This window comes from Sinohyriopsis cumingii, chromosome 15 (assembly GCF_028554795.1).
Source record: "Sinohyriopsis cumingii isolate HCF-2022 chromosome 15, ASM2855479v2, whole genome shotgun sequence".
In the NCBI taxonomy this organism is placed as follows: domain Eukaryota; kingdom Metazoa; phylum Mollusca; class Bivalvia; order Unionida; family Unionidae; genus Sinohyriopsis; species Sinohyriopsis cumingii.
Genome location: NC_142975.1, coordinates 60,538,418 through 60,560,497, shown reverse-complemented (window position 1 = coordinate 60,560,497; position 22,080 = coordinate 60,538,418). Strand labels below are relative to the sequence as shown.

Here is a 22,080-nt window from a genome sequence, read left to right as displayed (position 1 = left end):
CAATATTTCAAATTATCACCTCCACCCCACCCCCAATATAGTCTGCTATATAACCAATAAGAATATTACTGTACCAGATAAAATTCATACAGAAATTTTCCATTCAAAATCTGGTTCAACTTTAGACATAGCCCATTATTAACTATTATTTTCTCTCTCACGAGTCCCCCTTATTTTCTGATTTTTTTCTATATTTTCAAACTAATAAAAGTTTAATTTATTGCTAAATAATATGCCCCGCATGTCCCTTACCAATAACATCAAACATTTCAGATTTAAAAGCAAATATTTAGGAGATCACAGCACAAGCTCCGAAAACGTATTCTAATATATATGTTGTTTTTATTCTAATAAAATGCTTTTTGAAAATGTTGATATTCATTGACAATTCTGGTTATTACAAATGCCAATACAGCTTATGTCACCACGATCTATGAGTTTGCTAATGACAGAGCTGCATGCATGCTAATGACATGATATGATCTTGTATCTAATTAGTTGAGCTTGTTACTTCTCTGGAGACCACATTTTCATATCCAATTTATTCATTCTCAAATCTAGTTATGATTAGAGTTGAAACATAGTCTTCTATAATCCAGAAACATAGGCTTCTATAATCAATATCTCATTCAAGATTGATAATGAGTGTGATACATACGTAGTAATAAGTTCTATAATCAATATCTCATTCAAGATTGATAATGAGTGTGATACATACATAGTAATAAGTTCTATAATCAATATCTCATTCAAGATTGATAATGAGTGTGATACATACGTAGTAATAAGTTCTATAATCAATATCTCATTCAAGATTGATAATGAGTGTGATACATACATAGTAATAAGTTCTATAATCAATATCTCATTCAAGATTGATAATGAGTGTGATACATACATAGTAATAAGTTCTATAATCAATATCTCATTCAAGATTGATAATGAGTGTGATACATACATAGTAATAAGTTCTATAATCAATATCTCATTCAAGATTGATAATGAGTGTGATACATACGTAGTAATAAGTTCTATAATCAATATCTCATTCAAGATTGATAATGAGTGTGATACATACATAGTAATAAGTTCTATAATCAATATCTCATTCAAGATTGATAATGAGTGTGATACATACGTAGTAATAAGTTCTATAATCAATATCTCATTCAAGATTGATAATGAGTGTGATACATACGTAGTAATAAGTTCTATAATCAATATCTCATTCAAGATTGATAATGAGTGTGATACATACGTAGTAATAAGTTCTATAATCAATATCTCATTCAAGATTGATAATGAGTGTGATACATACGTAGTAATAAGTTCTATAATCAATATCTCATTCAAGATTGATAATGAGTGTGATACATACGTAGTAATAAGTTCTATAATCAATATCTCATTCAAGATTGATAATGAGTGTGATACATACATAGTAATAAGTTCTATAATCAATATCTCATTCAAGATTGATAATGAGTGTGATACATACATAGTAATAAGTTCTATAATCAATATCTCATTCAAGATTGATAATGAGTGTGATACATACATAGTAATAAGTTCTATAATCAATATCTCATTCAAGATTGATAATGAGTGTGATACATACATAGTAATAAGTTCTATAATCAATATCTCATTCAAGATTGATAATGAGTGTGATACATACATAGTAATAAGTTCTATAATCAATATCTCATTCAAGATTGATAATGAGTGTGATACATACATAGTAATAAGTTCTATAATCAATATCTCATTCAAGATTGATAATGAGTGTGATACATACATAGTAATAAGTTCTATAATCAATATCTCATTCAAGATTGATAATGTGTGTGATACATACATAGTAATAAGTTGATCTTAAATCTGTCTGATTGTTCATACTCTGAAATCCATATTTCTGATGCAATTTTGATCGAACTTAGAATATAAGCTTATGTCATAAATGTTTTGCAAGAGACTGATAATGAGCTAGACTCATGTGTACTAATGAGTTGATTTTGACTCTGATTGGCTGAGCTTGTTATTATGTGGAAACCATGATCTTTTTATGATCTGACTTGGAACATATGCTCAAATCACAAAGATTTGAGAAAAATTATATTATGATCAAGATCCAAGCATATTAATGAAATAATCTTGCATCTGATTTCCTAAGCTTGTCACTACTCTCAGGGTCATATTTCTGATCCAATTTTGATGAAACATGGAATATGGATTTCAGAAAGAGCATAATAATGAGCCTGATCTTGATTTGATTGGCTGAGCTTGATCTTGATCTGCTTGGCCGAGCTTTTTCCTTGATCTGATTGGCTGAGCTTGATCCTTGGTCTGATTGGCTAAGCTTGATCCTGATTTTATTGGCTGAGCTTGATCTTGATCTGATTGGCTGAGCTTTATCTTGATCTATTTATCTGAGCTTGTTACAACTCTAGAATCAATATCTTTGAACCAATTATGATCAAACTTGGAATACAGGCTTATGTGACCAAAATCTCACACAACTTAAAAAAAAATCCACACATATGAATCCTGTGATCTTGCATCTGATTCGCTCAGTTTGTTATCACAAGACTGCATTACTGATCCCATTTTGATTTAATGTAGTAAAATACAATTAAATCATGAACTCATTTCTTTGGGATTTACAACACATGTCCATCCCATAATGCAATATTAGAATGACATTGATGGTTGAAAGTGAAATGCTGCTGAAATTTAGAGCAAATGTACTAATATTCAGCAATAGCGAATAAATCCTGGAAACTATGTCAGAGTGAATCAGCTTAGTGCGACAATGCTGTTTCATTCCATGATGCACCCCAAGTGCATATCTATTGGCAACAAATGAAAATGTATTGGGATAGCTTGTTCACCATTTATAAGTTGAATAAAACCTGGAAAATATGTCACAGAAACCCACTTTCTGCTCAAAAAACATCCCTCATTCCAAAATTCACACAAATTAATGTTTTATATCAATAGCTTTAATGAAATAATAGTGGCAACTTGGACATGGTAGAATGGATGAGACAGAAAATACTATGAACAGCCACTTCATGTGCTAAGCAATGATGTACTACTACTTACTACTCATTTGGACTGAGCATAGCTGTCACTGCCTTTGACATGACCCAGGCAAACACTTGTAGAAGAAAACATATTTCAGAGCAGTATTCTCAAAGCTCATGAATAATCAAAACAAGGGCTATATACTTGTATCTAAAAAATAATAATAATTAAGAGCCTATATTTATGATTGAATATGGTTTTTGCTGCAAATGACAAGATGAGAATGTAATGTCTGCTTCCAATGCAATTTGCAATTGGTTGAAATGAATGAAACTGTACAAAGACCATCTCTAAAATAGAATATGTCTCTCTAGGTAGCTTATTTATTTATTATATCTGATTTTAGAAACAGACTATATACAAGGTACCGTTTTGTAATATGTTGTTGTAAGGTACATTTAGCCCCAGTTAGTGTCAACTCAAACTGGTGTAAAATAAATACAGTTAAACATCAATTATACAGATGCCATTTCTCAAGACGTTTGTATCATAGGAAGAAATCAGCCTTTTTAATACATGAATTCCTCCCCGTTTTTTGGATATTTATCTGCCCAGCTGGCTGAACTCAGAATCACTAAACTTAATAGTGTCTTATACTGTTCTGATTCCAATCCAAGTTTTCTTCCCAATGTTATTTCTGTCCTTTGTTGTTGTTGTTGTTGTTGTCGTAGATGAATGTTGTTTTTCAGCACATGATAGGCTATACATGGCAGCCAGTTTAACTGGTGGAGGAAGAACTAGGGAAAACAATTGGAAGAACCACTGACCCACAGGAATTTACTGGCAAGCTGTCTCACATACCTTGGCCAAGTCCAAGACTCAAACCCACTCTGTCCTTTACAACCATAATGGGTGTTCATTTCACTGAGACTTCTTTCTACATTAGAGCTGCCATGAGGCAGCATCAAAGCTCTATTAACACCTGTTTCAGGTACTGATCAACTAATTCCTATTTTTGCAGTTCATTCTCTAATATACCTTCCTCTCATCAACAAAGTTAGTAACAACATTCTCTTCAATATGTAGGTGCATTGCTGAAATATCTGCTGTTACAGAATCTTTATCAAATCTACAGGTGATAAACAAGCCACTGTCTAAATCAGCATATTTTCAAATGGAAGTCTATTGATCAAGTCCTGTGTTACTGCACTATGGAATGAATGGATTCCCAGAATCTCTGTGTTGTGACTCTGTCTTCAGATTCATAAAGTTCCTTCCTCAGCTGTCCAAGAAAATGTCTTGATCATTCAGCTTTTATTGATGCAAATTTTAAGGACTTTCAGATTATGTGGCATAGTGACATTCACACTGTCCACATTCTTCAAAAATGGCATACACTAGCTTTCCCATTTTACTGTATAGAAGGTGTACCATTGGTACATCTGACAGATGCTTAGAAATTCTCAGGCGGTGCTGTAAATGACAGCGAAAATACCAATTTGACTTTGATATTTGATGATTGTGTGATTTCTCATAACCTATTGAAGTTGATATTCCTTGGCACTGTGATGAAATGCTCATCGAATCTAGTCATATACACCTGTCCATTTCTCAACTATACATTGTTGTGCTTTAACATCTTTGCTTTAGCATATAATGTATGCCTTTCATTCAACATACACCTATCATTCAACATTCACCTATCATTCAACATACACCTATCATTCAACATACACCTATCATTCAATATGCAGCTATCATTTAACATACACCTATCATTCAACATACACCTATCATTCAACATACACCTATCATTCAACATACACCTATCATTCATGAATACTTAACTCATCTGAGTTGTAGCAATATATTAAGCAGCCTCTTCAAAAAACAACATATAAACTTGAAAAACACTTCATACTGATTAAGGTCTAGTGTAAAGAAAAATCAAATGAAATCTGATATTAATTTATTAAGCTTATAAATATTATAGCACAAGTGCTGTCATGTGTAAATTGAGATCTTAGATGCACATTTTGAAAACAAAAAACAGCACAACTGCTCACTGCAGAAGTCATAACAATGAATGATAAAAAAGAAACAGAATGAAATTTGAATGCATTGCATGATTATAACTGGATTTGAAAATCAATTATCTTCAAGCTGCCATTAAATTTGCACGAGTGAACACCCCGTTTTTCATGATAATTCAAGATAAGATTATTTCCATTGATTGACACAATTTCAGCCCTTACATTAGCTGTGTCATTGTTTTAGCAAAAGCAGACATACAAAAACAACCACAGTTGATGTGATGACATCAGCACATCATCGTTGTCTATAGCTGTATTATTTTTATTTTACAGAAATGAAGTAAGAAATAATATTTGCTGACAAACACTCTACAACTGTATTTTTTTCTTGAATGTAGTTATATTTCAATTTATTGTAAATACAATTATACCTTTTCCATTTTATGTATCTGCTATTTCATTGAAGAAGGCTTCTAACAAGACAAGAAAAGAAAGCTGTAGTTCTCTCCCTCTAACATTCTCAAAAATGGAATACCAGTTTCCATTTACATTTTATTCCAAACCAGTAACAACAAAAGGAAACAACAGACTGAAGTGATCAAAATGCACTTCTGAGACCATAAACAAAACAAACGATGAAACTAAAACATAAACATAATTAAAAACAAAACACAAATTAAATGCAAATGGAACACAAATGGAATGCAAATTAAATGTAGCTTCGGCAAGATTGCTTGTTTCAGGGTATATACTCGAAGTAAATGACGACTAGCAGAAACAACTGACGTAAAAAGTGTAATTTGAGGATCTGATATAAAAACATACTCAGTCTATAATTTGAATTTACTTGCATCTACCCTGATAATCAATTTAATTTTCTCTTCAGTTGCAGGGATTGTACACGTTTTGCTGTCTGAAAACAATGGCACAGCAGGAAAGAAGTGTTTGAGTCCAAAAGTTTAAAGCATTTTCTAACTGCACAGAAAACATGTTTGCACTCTGTCAGCATATTATTATTATTATTTGCATATTATCAGAGTCAGGTGTTTAGTACATACATTATGCATATAAATATCCAAGTCAAACAAAAAGGATTTCCAAAAGAATAATGCCTGTAGTAAAAAAGCACCCTGAATTACTCATACAGCACATGAAATTCTGATGTTTCTGCAGTGCAGCATTTATAACAAAACACAACACTTAAAAAAATCCATTTCAGTAGGAACTTTGGACAAGCACAGCATAAGGTGTGGTACATAGCATAAATACAAAAATAATGTTTATGAAAACAATTTACAGCATGACCTTTTCAACCTTGGTGGCAACTAAATTTGAATCAAATGCACAGCAAATAAAACATTAATTGTGTCATGATGTTACAGCAAATCTGGGTCTATTTACATGTAGTTTGTTAGAAATGATCAATAGAACAAAAACACAAAACATGACCTACCAATGAATTACGTGACAGCAGATCAGGGTCTATGTTGTTTGCTGATGGGCATGACTTACAAGTAAGTATATACAGTACATGTACCATACATGCTTTAAATTATGCAAATCTTATACAATATGATAGTACCATACAATTAATCTGGACTAACACAATAGAAATTATAGAAATGTTATGTTGACTTGAAAGATGTATACAATTAAGAGTAACATGAAATACAAAAATATACCATAACAGATATATATATAAAGATATAGTAAAAAACAACAAAATATTTCAGCAAACAAATATAGTGCACGCACAGACACACAATTTGTTTTACAGCCTTTAGACTTGAGTTAATGACCAACATAATAATAATAATAAAAAAAAATATTTAGATGTACATTCATTTGGCACACAAGAAATATTATTATTACAATTTTATATTATTCTGAATATATTTCTTACTATGGATCACAATATGCCCATATTGATTCACATAAAAAGGTCAATCTTGTGGAATTCGCAATTAGTGCTCCATGATATGGGGTATTTAATACAGCATGGTAATATTGAGCAGAGAGTGAATATAGGTACAAAGAAAGGACTCATATCTCAAATTTTGTAGCAACAACATTATCATCAGTGACCATTTTACTTACTGTATGAGAATAAAGAATTATTCAATATGTCTTGACCAAGAGTGCATTTTTCCTAAGATCACTAAATCTCCTGGTGGACTCAATAGTACTGACTGGTAAATCTCACAGTAAAAGTCACACACATTGGCTGAATTAGTACGATACAAACAAATTCATCCAATCAAAATGGTTACTTCTTGTACAGAACTTAATATAAACCGTAATCATCATCATCATTTATTAAAATTTGGTAACATAATTAGTTTAAAAGCTATTTTCCCTGAAAGACCTCTGATAAACTGACAAACACTACACACATCAGACTTAAAACAATTTTTAAATAACAAAGTCATGAAATATCCTACAAAAGAAATGTAAATATCACAGAACACACAGGCATAAAGAATATCACTGAAGAATTTAATGTTACAGGAGTACTAAATGTGGATGCACATGTGTATATATCCTAACACAAAATTACATAGTTTGAATACTTCAATATTTACTGGATTTCCAAGACACATAAAAAAATCGGAAATATAACAAACGGCATTCAGACATATGCAGAGAAACAACTACTGTATATACTCAGTTTTAAGTCAATTCCAAACAAAATAGACCCTGATCTGCCAGCACAATGCAAAATTATGGCAGATCACAGCCTATGTCATTGTTCTACCAATTATTCCTAACAAACTGCACTGGCCCAGAGCTGCCATCACATAATGTGCCAGCAGATTTGGGTCTGTGCCATTTTCAGTCTACTCAACTTCTAAGCCAGTATGTATAGTATATGTACAGACACATTTGATATAAAGGCTAGCTTTACAGTTAACATAACTAGAAAATACTTTATCAATATGTGCCTACATAGAAAACCTATTTGTATATCATCAGATTACATTACACTGTGATATGGCTTTCCTTATCTGAAGCTACCCCAAAACATGCAAACTTATTTTTATTTATTTCTGTATTTGCAATCCACATTTATATTTGCATGAGAACACAATTACTGGCATTTTAGGGAAGGCACAAAACTGTAAAGTGTTTTGACCTATTTGCACCTGGAGTATATTCTAAAATGATTCTAACAAAACTGACCCTCATTATAGTGAGGTTGAAATCCTTTACTATCAACCAATTTTTAGTAAATGACAACCAGTAACATGCAGGTATCTTAGTATGTGAGCTAGAGGCTACAGTAGTCATAAAACACAATGTACCAAATAACATTATCTTACCATTTCAAACCGATCAAATTCAGTTCATTACAAGCAACTAAATGGTGCTGGTATTGTATCACTCTGGTGAACCCTTTTGAAAATCACCTAAAAGTTCAATGCAGTTTTCAAAACAAAATTCAACATGCAATCAGGGCAAAAAAAATGCATATAATTAATAATCATTTTAGAATTTCCAGTCAGTTCATTCAATCTCTGCTTCAGTCAATGACATTAAAGAATTACTGAAAGCAAAATACTTTACTAACTTCATGAGAATTAGTTATAATTTTCATAATTAAACACCTTATTTAATACTAGTAACAACAGTTTCTCATTTGAATACATTCCCCAATCACATTCCTTTAGGATTATTAGCCTGCTGCCTTACAATTCCAACCCTACTATAAGACAAATAGTTGTCTTTCCATGTCTATATCAATAGACAAAGGGCAATAACTCTTGCCCATTACTACATACATCTGCGGAAGGTAAGACCTTAAAGATAACTAACTTTACAATCGGTTCTTTTATGCTAATTTTCAATTGCAATTTGTTCAGTTTTTGTTCATGTTAGTTGATTCCTAGTTAATTTTTGCTCTTTTCTGCTATTTCCTTTTGTGTTTTGTGATTAGGCACATTCTATTTAAGCCATACCCTTTCAGACAGGACCAACCTAAGACCTAATATCTTGGCAAAACAAAACAAAAGTACATTAAGAGAGAAAAAGACTTGCACAGAAATGACCTCATAATTTATGAAATATACTTACATGGTCAGACTTAACTTCATCTGTCTCCACAAAAACCTAAAAAAGTGTTCAAACTGCTGTGCAGTTTTAAGTAGTTTGCACTGCCTATTATGCCACTGCTGTGCAGTTTTAAATAGGTTGCACTGCTTCCTATGCCTAATTTAATGAAGCTACAAAGTAAGTCAGAGACAACTTTAAAATGAATTGGGGACACTGCAATAAGTTGTAATAAAAACCAAAATACTGTGAATTTACTCATTTACTTTGGTATGTAAATTCATTGATATGAGATGAGGGTCTTCATGTTTTCTCGTAGGACAATCATTGATATGAGATGAAGTTCTTCATGTTTCCATTGGACAATCATCGATATGAGATGAAGTTCTTCATGTTTCCATTGGACAATCATTGATATGAGATGAAGTTCTTCATGTTTTCCATAGGACAATCATTGATATGAGATGAAGTTCTTCATGTTTCCATTGGACAATCATCGATATGAGATGAAGTTCTTCATGTTTCCATTGGACAATCATTGATATGAGATGAGGGTCTTCATGTTTTCCATAGGACAATCATTGATAAGAGATGAGGTTCTTCATGTTTTCCATAGGACAATCATTGATATGAGATGAAGTTCTTCATGTTTCCATTGGACAATCATCGATATGAGATGAAGTTCTTCATGTTTCCATTGGACAATCATTGATATGAGATGAGGGTCTTCATGTTTTCCATAGGAAAATCATCGATATGTGATGAGGGTCTTCATGTTTTCCAGTATAGAATGATCATTGATACGAGTCCTTAAAATTCAGTTAGAAGCATCTATAAAACTGTGAAAACTGGAACCCTGCAACAATCAGTACCCTACAACAACTGGCACCTCATGACACTCAATACCCCACAACTGATAGTGAAATGAAGTTAAGAGTATGGAGCAAAATGCACTTGCAATCCATAAACACCTTTCTGCTGTTATTTTGTCCACTTCAACTATCAGAAAATTCCTCTTCACTATATTTTGCAGCCAGGTCATTTCTATTTACATTCACAAGGGCCACCATTATACTACTTTTTGCCAAGTTGCCTTTCTGGTTCAGATAAAGAAAAAGCTGGTATATTTGCTCCTGAACATTCTTAACGTGGTCATTTTCAACCTGCTGTATACGATTTTCTTCAACTGGAAGTAAATAAAATAAAGAAGAAATTCAAATATTTCACATGATATGAAATTAAAGAGACAAAAATATACATGCAAATCTGGTTACATCCAAAATCATTTATCATACTAAAGGATAGAAGTGACTATAACATGTAATGACAACAACTATTATATTTACAACCTGATTATCAATGTTAATGATGTTATTTATATCATGTTTAATTGGATAATATCTTGATGACATAAACTATTTAAAAAGTCTGACTAAAATCTGATCAGAAATAAAGTTGCTTAGAGTGTTGACAAGCTCAGCCAATCAGATGCAACATGACCTTATTACTATTTATGGGTTTCACTCCTAATCATGCTCATCTGAGAGCTTGATGATGTAAGCCTAATTATGAAATCTGATTATAATCCTGTCTCTTGATTGGTGTCATGTTAAGGGAATCAGCTGTAAGGTCACTTCATTACTACATCTCACTCATAATAAAACCCATCCATCTTCATGACATTAGCAAAGTAATGAAGTTTAATCAAAATCAGGTCCAAAATAAAGCCACAAGAGTTTTAAAAACCTCAATCACCCAGATGCATGATAATCAGATCAAAAATATAATTTCCTGAGTGGCAAACATGTTCCATCAATCAGATGCAAGAGTACCTCATTATTTTTGGGTGATTTGTGATCTGATTATCCAACTCATCTGATAGCTTGATGATACAATATTCCTTCCATGTTTAATCAAAATAAGATTATGTGCCCCAGGCAGCCGAGAGGTCTAATGTACTCACATTTACTAATCACTGCTATCTCACCTCTGTCTGAGTTGGTTCATTTTTGCTGCTACATTGGTACTGACTGTAGGATTTAACCTCGGTTTAAACAAGCTGCTGACATTTGTAAATTATGGTGTCCAAGGATACTATCAATTTTCATGATCATGTCACTTACTAATAAAGAGATGCCGTCATGAGTAATAGCGTAGTCTAACTGCATGTATGACTTTGGACCCCCTAATGGTCGAGTGATGTAAAGCGCTCACCAAAATGGATCACTGCCATCTCACCTGTGTCTACAGGGATCTGAGTCTCAGTCTCAGCCAATATGGGTATGTGAGAATGCTTGCCAGTAGCTTCCTGTGGGTTGCTAGTTCTTACCAGGGTCTTCCTGGGTTCTTCTTTCACCAGTTATACTGGCTACCATGTATAGCCTATCTTGCTCTGAAAAATGGTGTTAAACCACAAAACACATAGAAATTAAATCAGAAATATAACCTTCAGTTGTAACATGTTCTGCCAATTATGTGCAAGTGACTTTATTAATATGCACTCAGATCTCACTAATTTTCAAACCTTAAGAATTTAACACTTTTACTGTGTCTCTTTTTATACTGCAGTAGTACATCTTTTATTTTTATTTTTGAAAAGATTTATCTTTCTTACATTTTCTTCTGAAATGCTTTCACTCCACTTTAACTCAGTATTATGTCAATGAATTTGTGCTGACATGTCATTAAACCTGTACATAAATAACATAAATACCACAGGTTGGCAGGCACGATGCTAGATTGGCCATATTTTTATTCAAAGAGGTAGAAGATGAAATCACCTTGTCTGTGTGAACCAATTTCTCTCCAAAATATTGAACTTTGGCACAGAATACTAAAAGTGTTTAAAATTAAAACATTTGAAAATGGAAATGGAAATGTTTTGATGTTAGAAAAAAATGTGCTGTTCACAATTACCTTTTCCAATTCTCTAAAGAAATCTTTATTTAAGTGCTTTTGTTTTCTTTTTTAATTTTAACAACAACTATTTGGACCACTCCTTAAGGTTCATCAGTTGATGACAGAAGATCTACAAAAAGGACCCATAGAAGATATTCCTATATTCTGACTTATTTACAACATACACCAAAAGCAGTCAGGCAGAAGAACAATTTTGTCAGTCCTGGTGTTTCAAATTTTCAAAAACTTGTCCTATGCCTTCCACGTGATATGCAATGAACACATACCTGATAAGTTGAGTCCAACCCACTCAGATCTGCCATTGCATAATGCACCAGCAGATCTGGGTCTATGCAGTTTGTTAGGAGCAATCAGTAGAACAAACAACACAGACCCTGATCTGCCTACACATTATGCTATGGCAGATCAAGTTCTTGATTGCTGCAGCTGGACTCAACTTATAAGTTACAGCATAATGCACCAGTAGATCTGGGTCCATGCAGTTTGTTAGGAGTAATCAGTAGAACAAACAACACAGACCCTGATCTGCCTAAACATTATGCAATGGCAGATCAAGTTCTTGATTGCTGCAGCTGGACTCGACTTATAAGTGAGTATATATGGTACACCTTCTCTCTAAAGGGTTCGAAGCATTTTTCATAAATATTTAAAACTGTATTAAGATGACTGAGCTAACTGAGGAATTTTTATTTTTCAACAGTAAGATTTTCCTTCAGAATGAAATTAATATTTTTTAATAGCAATTTCATCCCAAAACATAGCCAATGATTATCAAAGCGTTGCTTGTATGCAATGATACGCATCCACATTGTCAAGAAATTAAGTGCAACTTGTATTCTTACATCGACAATAACCTCATTAGCAAATCACAATAAAAACATAAAGAACTTGAAATCACATTCTAGTTCTTGTGCGTGAGCATGTGTGTCTGTGTGCGAGAGGGAGAGATGAAACAAAATTGTGTCAGTGTACAAGACCGTATCCAGGTACGTTTTTATTGGTAGCTTTTGCAAAGAGACAAAAGACTGTATTTTAAAAAACAAAGTTACCTGACAATTGTGATAATCATCATGTACTATGACTCTACTATATTCCATTATCAATTAACACCCTTAAATCAAAAAATCAATTTTTTTTTTTTAATTCTGATATACATTGTCACAACAACCACAACGCTATGCAGTGTTATTTACAGGGTAATTAAACATACTTAGCGCTTTGGTTATTCCAGTTGAAACCAGATAGAGGGCAAGAATCAACAGAAGAGGTCAAATCAGTGAGGCTGCCAGTAGGGAAATGAGGCTCTCTTTAGGGAAATGAAAATCTGTCAATGTGCTATTGAAGCCATTGTCCATACAGCAGGACAAGCGATCATACGCATTACTTGTTATAAGGACAAGCGATCATATGCATTACTTGTTATTCGAACTCGCCAATAAAGATAACAATAGAAGGGTATATTGTAGAATAGATTTGCAATAAAATGTTGATTATATCCAAGTCAAAACAGTACAAGCACTTAAATGATAGTATAAGTATAAATACAAATCAATTTAACAGAGTCCGTGACTTTCAAATTTATGAGAGAAAATGACAAGGTTTTTATATTTTACTTTTGTATGACTATAATGAAACAATAAGACTAGTTGATCAATGGTCTGTGGTCTTCACTGTAGCATGTACTGAGATATAATTTTTGTTGGATAAGGAAACATCAAAGGGTGTCTGAACTCATTTTAAAATGCATGTGGTGTTTTGTTACAATGACAGACTTAATAAGGAGAACTAATTAATGATAATATTTAAAGGTATGGTCTGTGAAGTCCTTTGTCCATTTGTTAATAAACACCAGTATATATTGTAATGACAATAAGAGAGCTTTAATTAATGATGCATCATCAACCCAACAATTAATTATTAATTTTTATAAAAACAAAATGGAAATACAGAATTTTCAATCTTTTTTGCAAACGTTAATCTTTTTAGTAGAAATTATATGTTCAATAATTTAATGGATTCTTCCAAAAGTACAAAGTGATATGTATAAAAAAATATGATACATTTAAATAATTATTATTTTGATAACTGGATTGTGTACAAAAAATTCAAGGGTATGAAAAAATACATGAAATATGGTACAAATGTCCAAACAGGAGCATTTTTTAAATTATCAAAAATATAAAATCTGTCAGACATGTGCAGCATGTATAAGAGTTTACAAAGGTCACACACACACATACACACATACATACATGTGATATTAAGTTATTTACAAAATTTGACTAAAATCAGATCAGAAATAGTCTCTTCCATGGTAAGAAGCTCAACTAATCTGATGGAAGATCATCTCGCTGATTTTCATGAATCTCACTCCAATGGAACTATGCTGACATCTTGATGAGATAAGCTTATATTTCAAATTTGATCCAAATTGGATACTTGGCTGTCAGAATGGTAACAGCTGCAGCTAATCAGTTTCAGGATCAACTCAAGCACAGGACTCACTCATTATCATTGTTAAGATTCTAATGATATAAACAAGGTTAGAAGTGAAATAAAATTTTAAAATTTGAAGTTTATTTTAGGTTTTTTAATGTTTTTAATTTTTATGAAGTTTAAGATACAAAGTAGTTACAATATTTTTTCCACGGTGAGCACAACATTTTAAAAAAATTTTGATAAAGTATACTTTTGAGTTTTTTCTGAACAAAATGAAAATAAAAATAAAGTAAAAAAAATGTCATCCCTTACACTGCCAGCAAATAATCCATTAAAGAAACTTAAACATTTAGCCAATGTCCTATTTATTTACTATATACAATATCATGTCCTAGGACCTATACATTTTCTTTATATGTTAATTTAAGCTCTTGAAGCTTCTCCTTCATATGCTTTTCAAGAGCCTGATTTCCTCTCTTTTATCCAGTTTTGCTGTTGCTACCAGCTATGCTCCATGTGTTTTGAAATATGCATTTTTAAGGAGTGATATTACCATTTTCTGGATTCACTGGAATCTCATAATAACATTTATATTTCCCCACCCATAACCCGAAAATATTATGCCAGGAGCTGACCAAAATTCCAAATCTAAAATCAGCATTTAGTCAAAATATCCATCATCTGGAGATCAGCAGTTTTCTCAACAAAGGGGAATTTGCAAACATGTCAAAATATAAAACATTTTTACAGTGCCTTAAACTAAAATACATGTTATTATATGCTCATTTTCTTTCTCCATTAACTTTACATTGTCAGAATTGTTCAGTATTTTACGATATTGCACACCTTCATATTGCACTCATGTGCAGAACACATGTGGCAATAGTGTATTAGGAACTACTTTGTAAACAACTCATGTACACTCATGTAGCAGGTGCTTTATGTTTTGGTTGATTAAATTTGTTTCTGAATGAACTAAAGCCAATGTTTCGTGGACTGCCACATACCAGCTGCTTTGCTACATTCCACGTTAACATTTTTTATACGATGTTTCAGACTTTGCCGATAGATGCCAGATTTCATAAGATTTCTGGGTACCTACAAATAATATGCAAGTTACAAAGCATAAACTGTCTCCTTTAGCTGGTAATAAGAATGGCAAAAAATATCCTTACATTTTTACAGCCTGAATTTCCTCAAAATGTACTTTCTTAGTGCTGAAAATCCGAATTACATGAGCCATGTCATGAGTTCTCAAACTTGATTACACATTATGAAATTGTACTGTAATTTTGACTCTATTCCAAGTGCAACTACATCCTCCTTAATGCACTCAAAATGAAATAAATATTAAATTCAATAGCGTCTTTTTGATAATTGCAATTGAAAGACTTCATATGTTTCCCACATTACGATTTCAAATAGTCAATGACAGAACAAACACACTTGCAAATGTCAACACACATCTCCCTGGCTACTTCAATCCTATGTACTTTATGCACAATTTGCACAGATAATTCCAGTCCTTAATCATAAAATTTCATAGAATTTACACAAATACCAAAATCTATTCATTCCAGATCAAATGGAAAAGTTGTTGCAATGCGCATTCATTCACAATATGACTCCAAATAATAATTTTAAGTAGACAAAAATGCCATTTTCTTTTGAAACTTATGTCTAGTGCATGACTAAGTTTAAATTTATCTGGGCAGAGTTATGTGCGCAGTAATAATGTTGTTGTTCTGTAATAATGAACCTGCGCTTGTTGTTGTTGTTGTTGTTGTGGGGTTTAACGCCATTTTTCAGCACACGATAGGCTATACATGGCGGCCAGTATTAATGGTGGAGGAAGAACCCGGGAAAACCCCGGAAAGAACCACCGACCCTCGAGAAGCTACTGGCAAGCTTTCTCACATACCCACATTGGCTGAATCTTAGACTCGAACCGCCGCAGACAGAGGTGAGATGGCAGTGATCCGTAACGAAGAGCGCTTTAGACCACTCGGGGCCCCGAACCTGCGCTTGTGTATTTAAGTTTGGAATATGGCATACATTCAGTTACTTTGTTTCGTGTAGTGTTTTTTGTTTATATAAGTAAGCCTTAGGTAGAATAAGAAAATGAGCATATAATAAAAGGTTACTACATTTGTATGGGAAAATATGAACTCGTTTTGTCAGATAGATATACTGCACTCCCAAGGTCATGCAGTATTCCATCCAAAAACTCATTCATATTTTCCCATACAAATGCAGTAACCTATAATTGTGATATTCCATATATCTTCAAGTGAATTAAAAAAGGCAGTGACAATACATATTCCCAATCTTTTCCTAACTATGGTAATTCATTCCTGACTAAATTTTAACTCAAGTCACTTTGACTTTACTCTGAAATAAAAACATAACCCAGACAAACCAGAGAATGGAAATACATGTTCCTGCTGATTGTTTCAATTACACATGTCCCTGAGTAGTAAATTAAAAGTTGAGATAATAATTAACAATACTTCTCTTGAATACAAAGGGGGTTAATCCATGTTTACATATCTATAGGTCAGTGCTAACAATTACCAAAGGTACATGTCAGAAGTCTGTACCCATTTTATGCTGGTGATCAGACATACTGAAATTTCACATCTAGTGATTCTGGTCCAAAAGTTGTCATACACTGCAGTGTAACATTATTTTTAGCCATTAGAATGATGTACTACCTCTATGTACTACTTCTGCCATGCTGGCAATGCATCTTCTGGTTTGGATTTCATGCATGGCTGCTCACTTAGTTCAAAACATGATTTCAGGCCAGGTGCATTAGTTAAAAATATCTTAATAAAGGATACAACTGTTGCTCATTCTAAAGATGTTTACAACAATATGCCATTATGGGTCAATCAAATGAATGATAAAATAAAATGACTGGGTGTCTTACCTTGTATTTATTGTCCCTAGGCTATATCATCTGTAAGGTGACCTTGGGATGGTTCCCCAACCCGATTGTCAACCTATTACAGGGACAATTAAAAAATTTTAAAAAAATAAAAAAATTACTGGGTGTATTTAAATTGCATAATTCAAGCCTCTTCCTGACTGCTAACAAAACAAATGTGCAAAAGAGCGGTTTTTGTGGGGTCAGGGTAGATCCATTCCTCATTGTTTTCAATTTATAGGTTTGTTCTTATATTTAAGTTTTCTTCAGATATTTTAGGCTTTTTGAGGTTCTTAGGGTTTTTCTTGAGGTTTTTAGGTCTGCTGCAGACCGTCTATAAATGCATATTCAAAACTGGATTAAAACATGATACATGACTTCCAGTGATTGTAACAAGTAACTGTTGATGGATGGACACCACACAATGAATGATACACAATTCACAAAGGACTCTGTCATATGCTCATATGACCTTAGAGCCAGGTCAGACAAAACGAAGCATGTATGGAGTCTGAAGGGTATTGTCATTAAACAAAACCAACACTCTCCAAACCAAAGCAATCACATCCAGCCACTATGAATGCAATCAGTCATTACTTGATGCAATGAAAGGTCATAAGATAGATTACCTGATAATTCCCTGAAGAAGAATTTCCAGTTGGCAGACAAGAGATCATTGGACAGTTTTCTCAATACTGACAAATGGATGCCTGAAAATGAAATAACTTAAATATTTAAAGGAGACATTAGTTCAAAAGTCAACAAATAACAAATATGATAAACAAACAAAATTGATTTTGCTCGAAATCTTTAAAATTGTATTCTACAATATTCATCACTGTCAGTTTGGCATGAAAAGTACTACTAGGTCAATGTGATCCATTTGTTCATGCGATGATTTTCGAAACTGCACTTTGAGACGTGACATATGGCTGAACAAGCGCTGGTATCATCTTAATATCTGGAAAGGTTTCCAAGGAATCAAGCTAAACCTTAATCTGTCATGTTTTAATGTATGATGTAGTTTAATTCTAATTTCTTCCCATCCAATTTTGTTGATGGTACTGTAAATTCATTATCTTTCAAGTGGTAACAATTTTTAAAGCTACTTTTTTTAAGCTTCCAAACCACTTGCATGGTGTTTTTGTTTCCTAAAAATATTAAACAACTCTGTGAATATTTACATATAATGGTATCATAACAAAAACAGCTAGATTACAAGTTTACTTCTCGTATGATGTCCAAAGAAAATTATGTATTGCCAAAAAAAAAGCAATTTTTGGAGTAAAATATTTTTTCAGTAATACTTACCTGATTCATAGCACATCAACATACCATCCACCACCTCACATCAGCACAATATCCACTACCTCACATCAGCATAACATCCACTACCTCACATCAGCATAACATCCACTACCTCACATCAGCATAACATCCACTACCTCACATTCAAGTTGGCATTTCATCATTCATCTTGTCATGCAATCATACTGAGTCTTTATTGCTTTCATCTATCATTTCCTTCAGTTTAGCAACAAACTGGATATGCATTTACTGAAGTTGTTTCCCATTTTCAAGATTGATACTATAAAGGGAGATAACTATGCCTTAGTATCTTTTCTTATTAAAAGCATGTTTTAATGAAATAGCAAATACACCAAATGCCAAAGAAAACATTCAATTTACAAAAATTATAACTGCAACTGCACTAAGTCTACAAATTTGGGGCTAATAATTTTTCAGCAAATTTTATTTTATTTCATTTTGTTTAAATAAAGATTATGGAGATTGTTATGTATATTTAATTTGTAGTGTGTGGTTTACCTTAGTCAGTAACTTGGGGTAGAGGCCTACCTGACTACTCATATGTTTTTGGTTTGCTTTGTAAAGAGTATACTACATAGATAATACTTGTCTATGATTATAAATTATTTAATAAGATCATTATTACTTGCAGATAAACATGTTTACTTAAGTTTGAATTCAAGACATTGTTATTCACTTTGGTAAAAGATGGTCTACCTGCCATTTCCCAGGAAGTTTACTCAAATTTAAGTAAACAAACCTGTCTCTGTTTATAACTTTGATGGAAAATTCCATTAAGATGACAGAGTATTTCAAGAAAATAGTTATTGTGAAAGAGATCAGGTGGAGAGGTACATTAAGTTGTTTATTTCAGAAATAATTATTCCATATCTTAACATCAAACTTAGATGAATCAAATTATGTTCAGCTGAGAGAATCTAATTCATTTATTTAAATTATTCATTGGCTTTACTTTAAGACCAGTTTGGAAATAATTGTGAATTCATTAACGGATATTTTGGATTATATATCATTGCGATACATCAAGACCATTAGCAAATCAACACTACACCATACACAAGTCACATCAATACATTCAGTATCAGAATTCATTCAGAACACCACTGGAATTCATTCTGAATACTCTACACTTTTGGAGTTAAGACAGAAATTTTAGGATTTTTTGGGATTTAACTAACAATAATAGAAGTTCTTTTTAAAATTTTCACTTTTTATTCAAGGAAATAAATTATTTATTGAATTTTAGAAAACTTGCTTGTTTGTTCTCATTTTTCTTTTACTTACTTCAAGACAACCGAGTTGTAATAAGATACAAGCAATGGTGACTATCTCATCCCATTGCTGGTAGTTGGTTTTTATACTGGCCCTGACAAGCACAATGTCACAGATTGTAAGGGGTGAAAATATTTTCTGGATAATACATCTGGATTTCCATGTGAAAAGGCTTTCAACCATAGAAATTTAGTTGAAGCCTAAAAAAATGCATTTTCAAATTCATTTAATAAATCATTCATCATTCTAAGTTCTGCATTTTGCTTTACATTTTCTTTAAAATGCATTCATTTTTTTGTTCTATATTTCATATGCATTCATTCTGATTTCCATTTTCATTTCAACAGTAGAATTACTTGTTTCAGGGTCAGCAAGTAAACTAGCATTGAGTCACATATGAAAACCAATAAGAGTTAGCACAGGTAAACTAATAAGCATGGTTTAGAAAGAAACAATTTTCATCCTGCTAATCCAGCCAAATAATTCCATATTGCTATGAAGCTGCGGAGTGACCTGAGTAGCTAGCTTGTTGTACTGCTGATATATGTTCAACCACACTCAACTGAGCACCTTGCCATGAAAGGTATCGGGGTAAAAGTTGGAGAATGTTGTCTCTAGTTTCTACCCTATAATTTGAATAATGTTTATAAGGAAGCAGTGCTATGCTCATCAAGTAGCAGTGCTGTGCTCATCAGGGAGCAGTGCTATACTTGTCAGGGAGCAGTGCTATACTTGTCAGGGTGCAGTGCTATGCTAGACAGGAAGTAGTGCTATGCCTGTCAGGAAGCAGTGGTATGCATGTCAGGAAGCAGTGATATACTTGACAAGAAGCAGTGGCACTTGAATACCAAGCTTCTTGTGACCGCATTAGTTTTATGAGCACATACATACAAGAAATTGATCTGTGTTTGAGATAGTTCATTGCAGGCTGATTTGAAAACACCAAAGATCCAGGATGAGAGAGCCAGAACAGAAATGTCATCCATCCCCTCCTACATTGAGTAGTAAGAACAATCAAGACGTCCGTCTTCTGATTCATCCATCATTCTGGTACTTCAATGCCATAACAGGGTATCACTTCAATGCTCTGAGAAGGTCCTACATATGCCTTGTGCTAGAGCGATCTAATGAAGACAGCAGTTTCAAGACAAAAGACTCGCTTTGCATGACTGAATGCCTGTTATTAGCAATGAATTTACCAGCAACCATCATAAGTGAAACTTGCCCATCATGACAAAACCGGACCATTGTAACAAAACTGCAGATAGTATAGGTCAACATACAAGGTATGAATTAAACTGATTCTCCTTGTGGCTAGGAAGCACATTTAATAAAAAAAGGTGAGTCATCTATGTTCTGGAATAGAAGGTTCTTTTGTTTTCACTGCATCACAATTCATGGTGTGTTCCATGTTGCACAGACAGCCAACTTCAGGCTTTGGGCAGGACAAATCTAAATTGTTTAGAAGGTCAAAAAATGTCTTTGTCTGGCCTATGTCATCCTTTCCACCAAGATGAAGTCTGACTGAAATTATGGAATGGTATTGCTTAAGATCAGAACTGACTTCTATTTGAAAAAGCACAGAAAGTTAGTTATTTGTGGTACTTTCAAAGGGAGATATTTATTCTTCTTGCACCACTAGAAAGCTCTTCATTTCCCTTCTTAAGCTTTCAAAGTGAGGGGCCTTTCACCTGGGCAATTCTGTCCCCCACTTTTTTGAAGATGAATCAAATTTCTAATGACTTTATTGAGAAAAGCAAAGTACAATAGGATATGCAGTACTTGATTGAACAAGAAAATCTTTTCTCATGATTATTTCTGCAAGCAAAAACATGGCAGTATTTTCCTGGGAATCTCTGATCCATGATTTCCCTACTTGATGGAAGCAATCACAGTTTGTTCGATTCAGTCACTTTCTGCTATACCTTGGAAATCAGAGGGGTTGGTGGAAAGGTGCATACCTTGTAACTATTTCAGTTCAGTGAAAGGGCTCTGACTGCCCAGTTTTTTATTTGTTCCTCTAAACCTACAGTGAAGAGCACACTGTAATTTAAGATAACACTACAGAGAGAGAAATTACAGAAA

The 22,080-nt window shown here is 33.1% G+C and overlaps 1 protein-coding gene across 3 annotated transcripts in view; it reads right to left on the bottom strand.

Moving 5' to 3' along the window:
* Positions 1-4,981: 4,981 nt before the first annotated feature.
* LOC149781902 (tumor necrosis factor receptor superfamily member 5-like) overlaps positions 4,982-22,080 on the bottom strand; it is a 101,063-nt gene continuing 83,964 nt past the window's right edge. For all 3 annotated transcript variants that reach the window (XM_089936098.1, XM_089936099.1, XM_089936100.1), the window contains exons 6-7: positions 18,024-18,104; positions 4,982-10,293 (exon numbers count right to left, since the gene is read on the bottom strand). In XM_089936098.1, the coding sequence (XP_089792224.1) occupies positions 10,103-10,293; positions 18,024-18,104 (272 nt within the window). In that variant the 3' untranslated portion in view covers positions 4,982-10,102. The remainder of the gene's footprint in view (positions 10,294-18,023; positions 18,105-22,080) is intronic.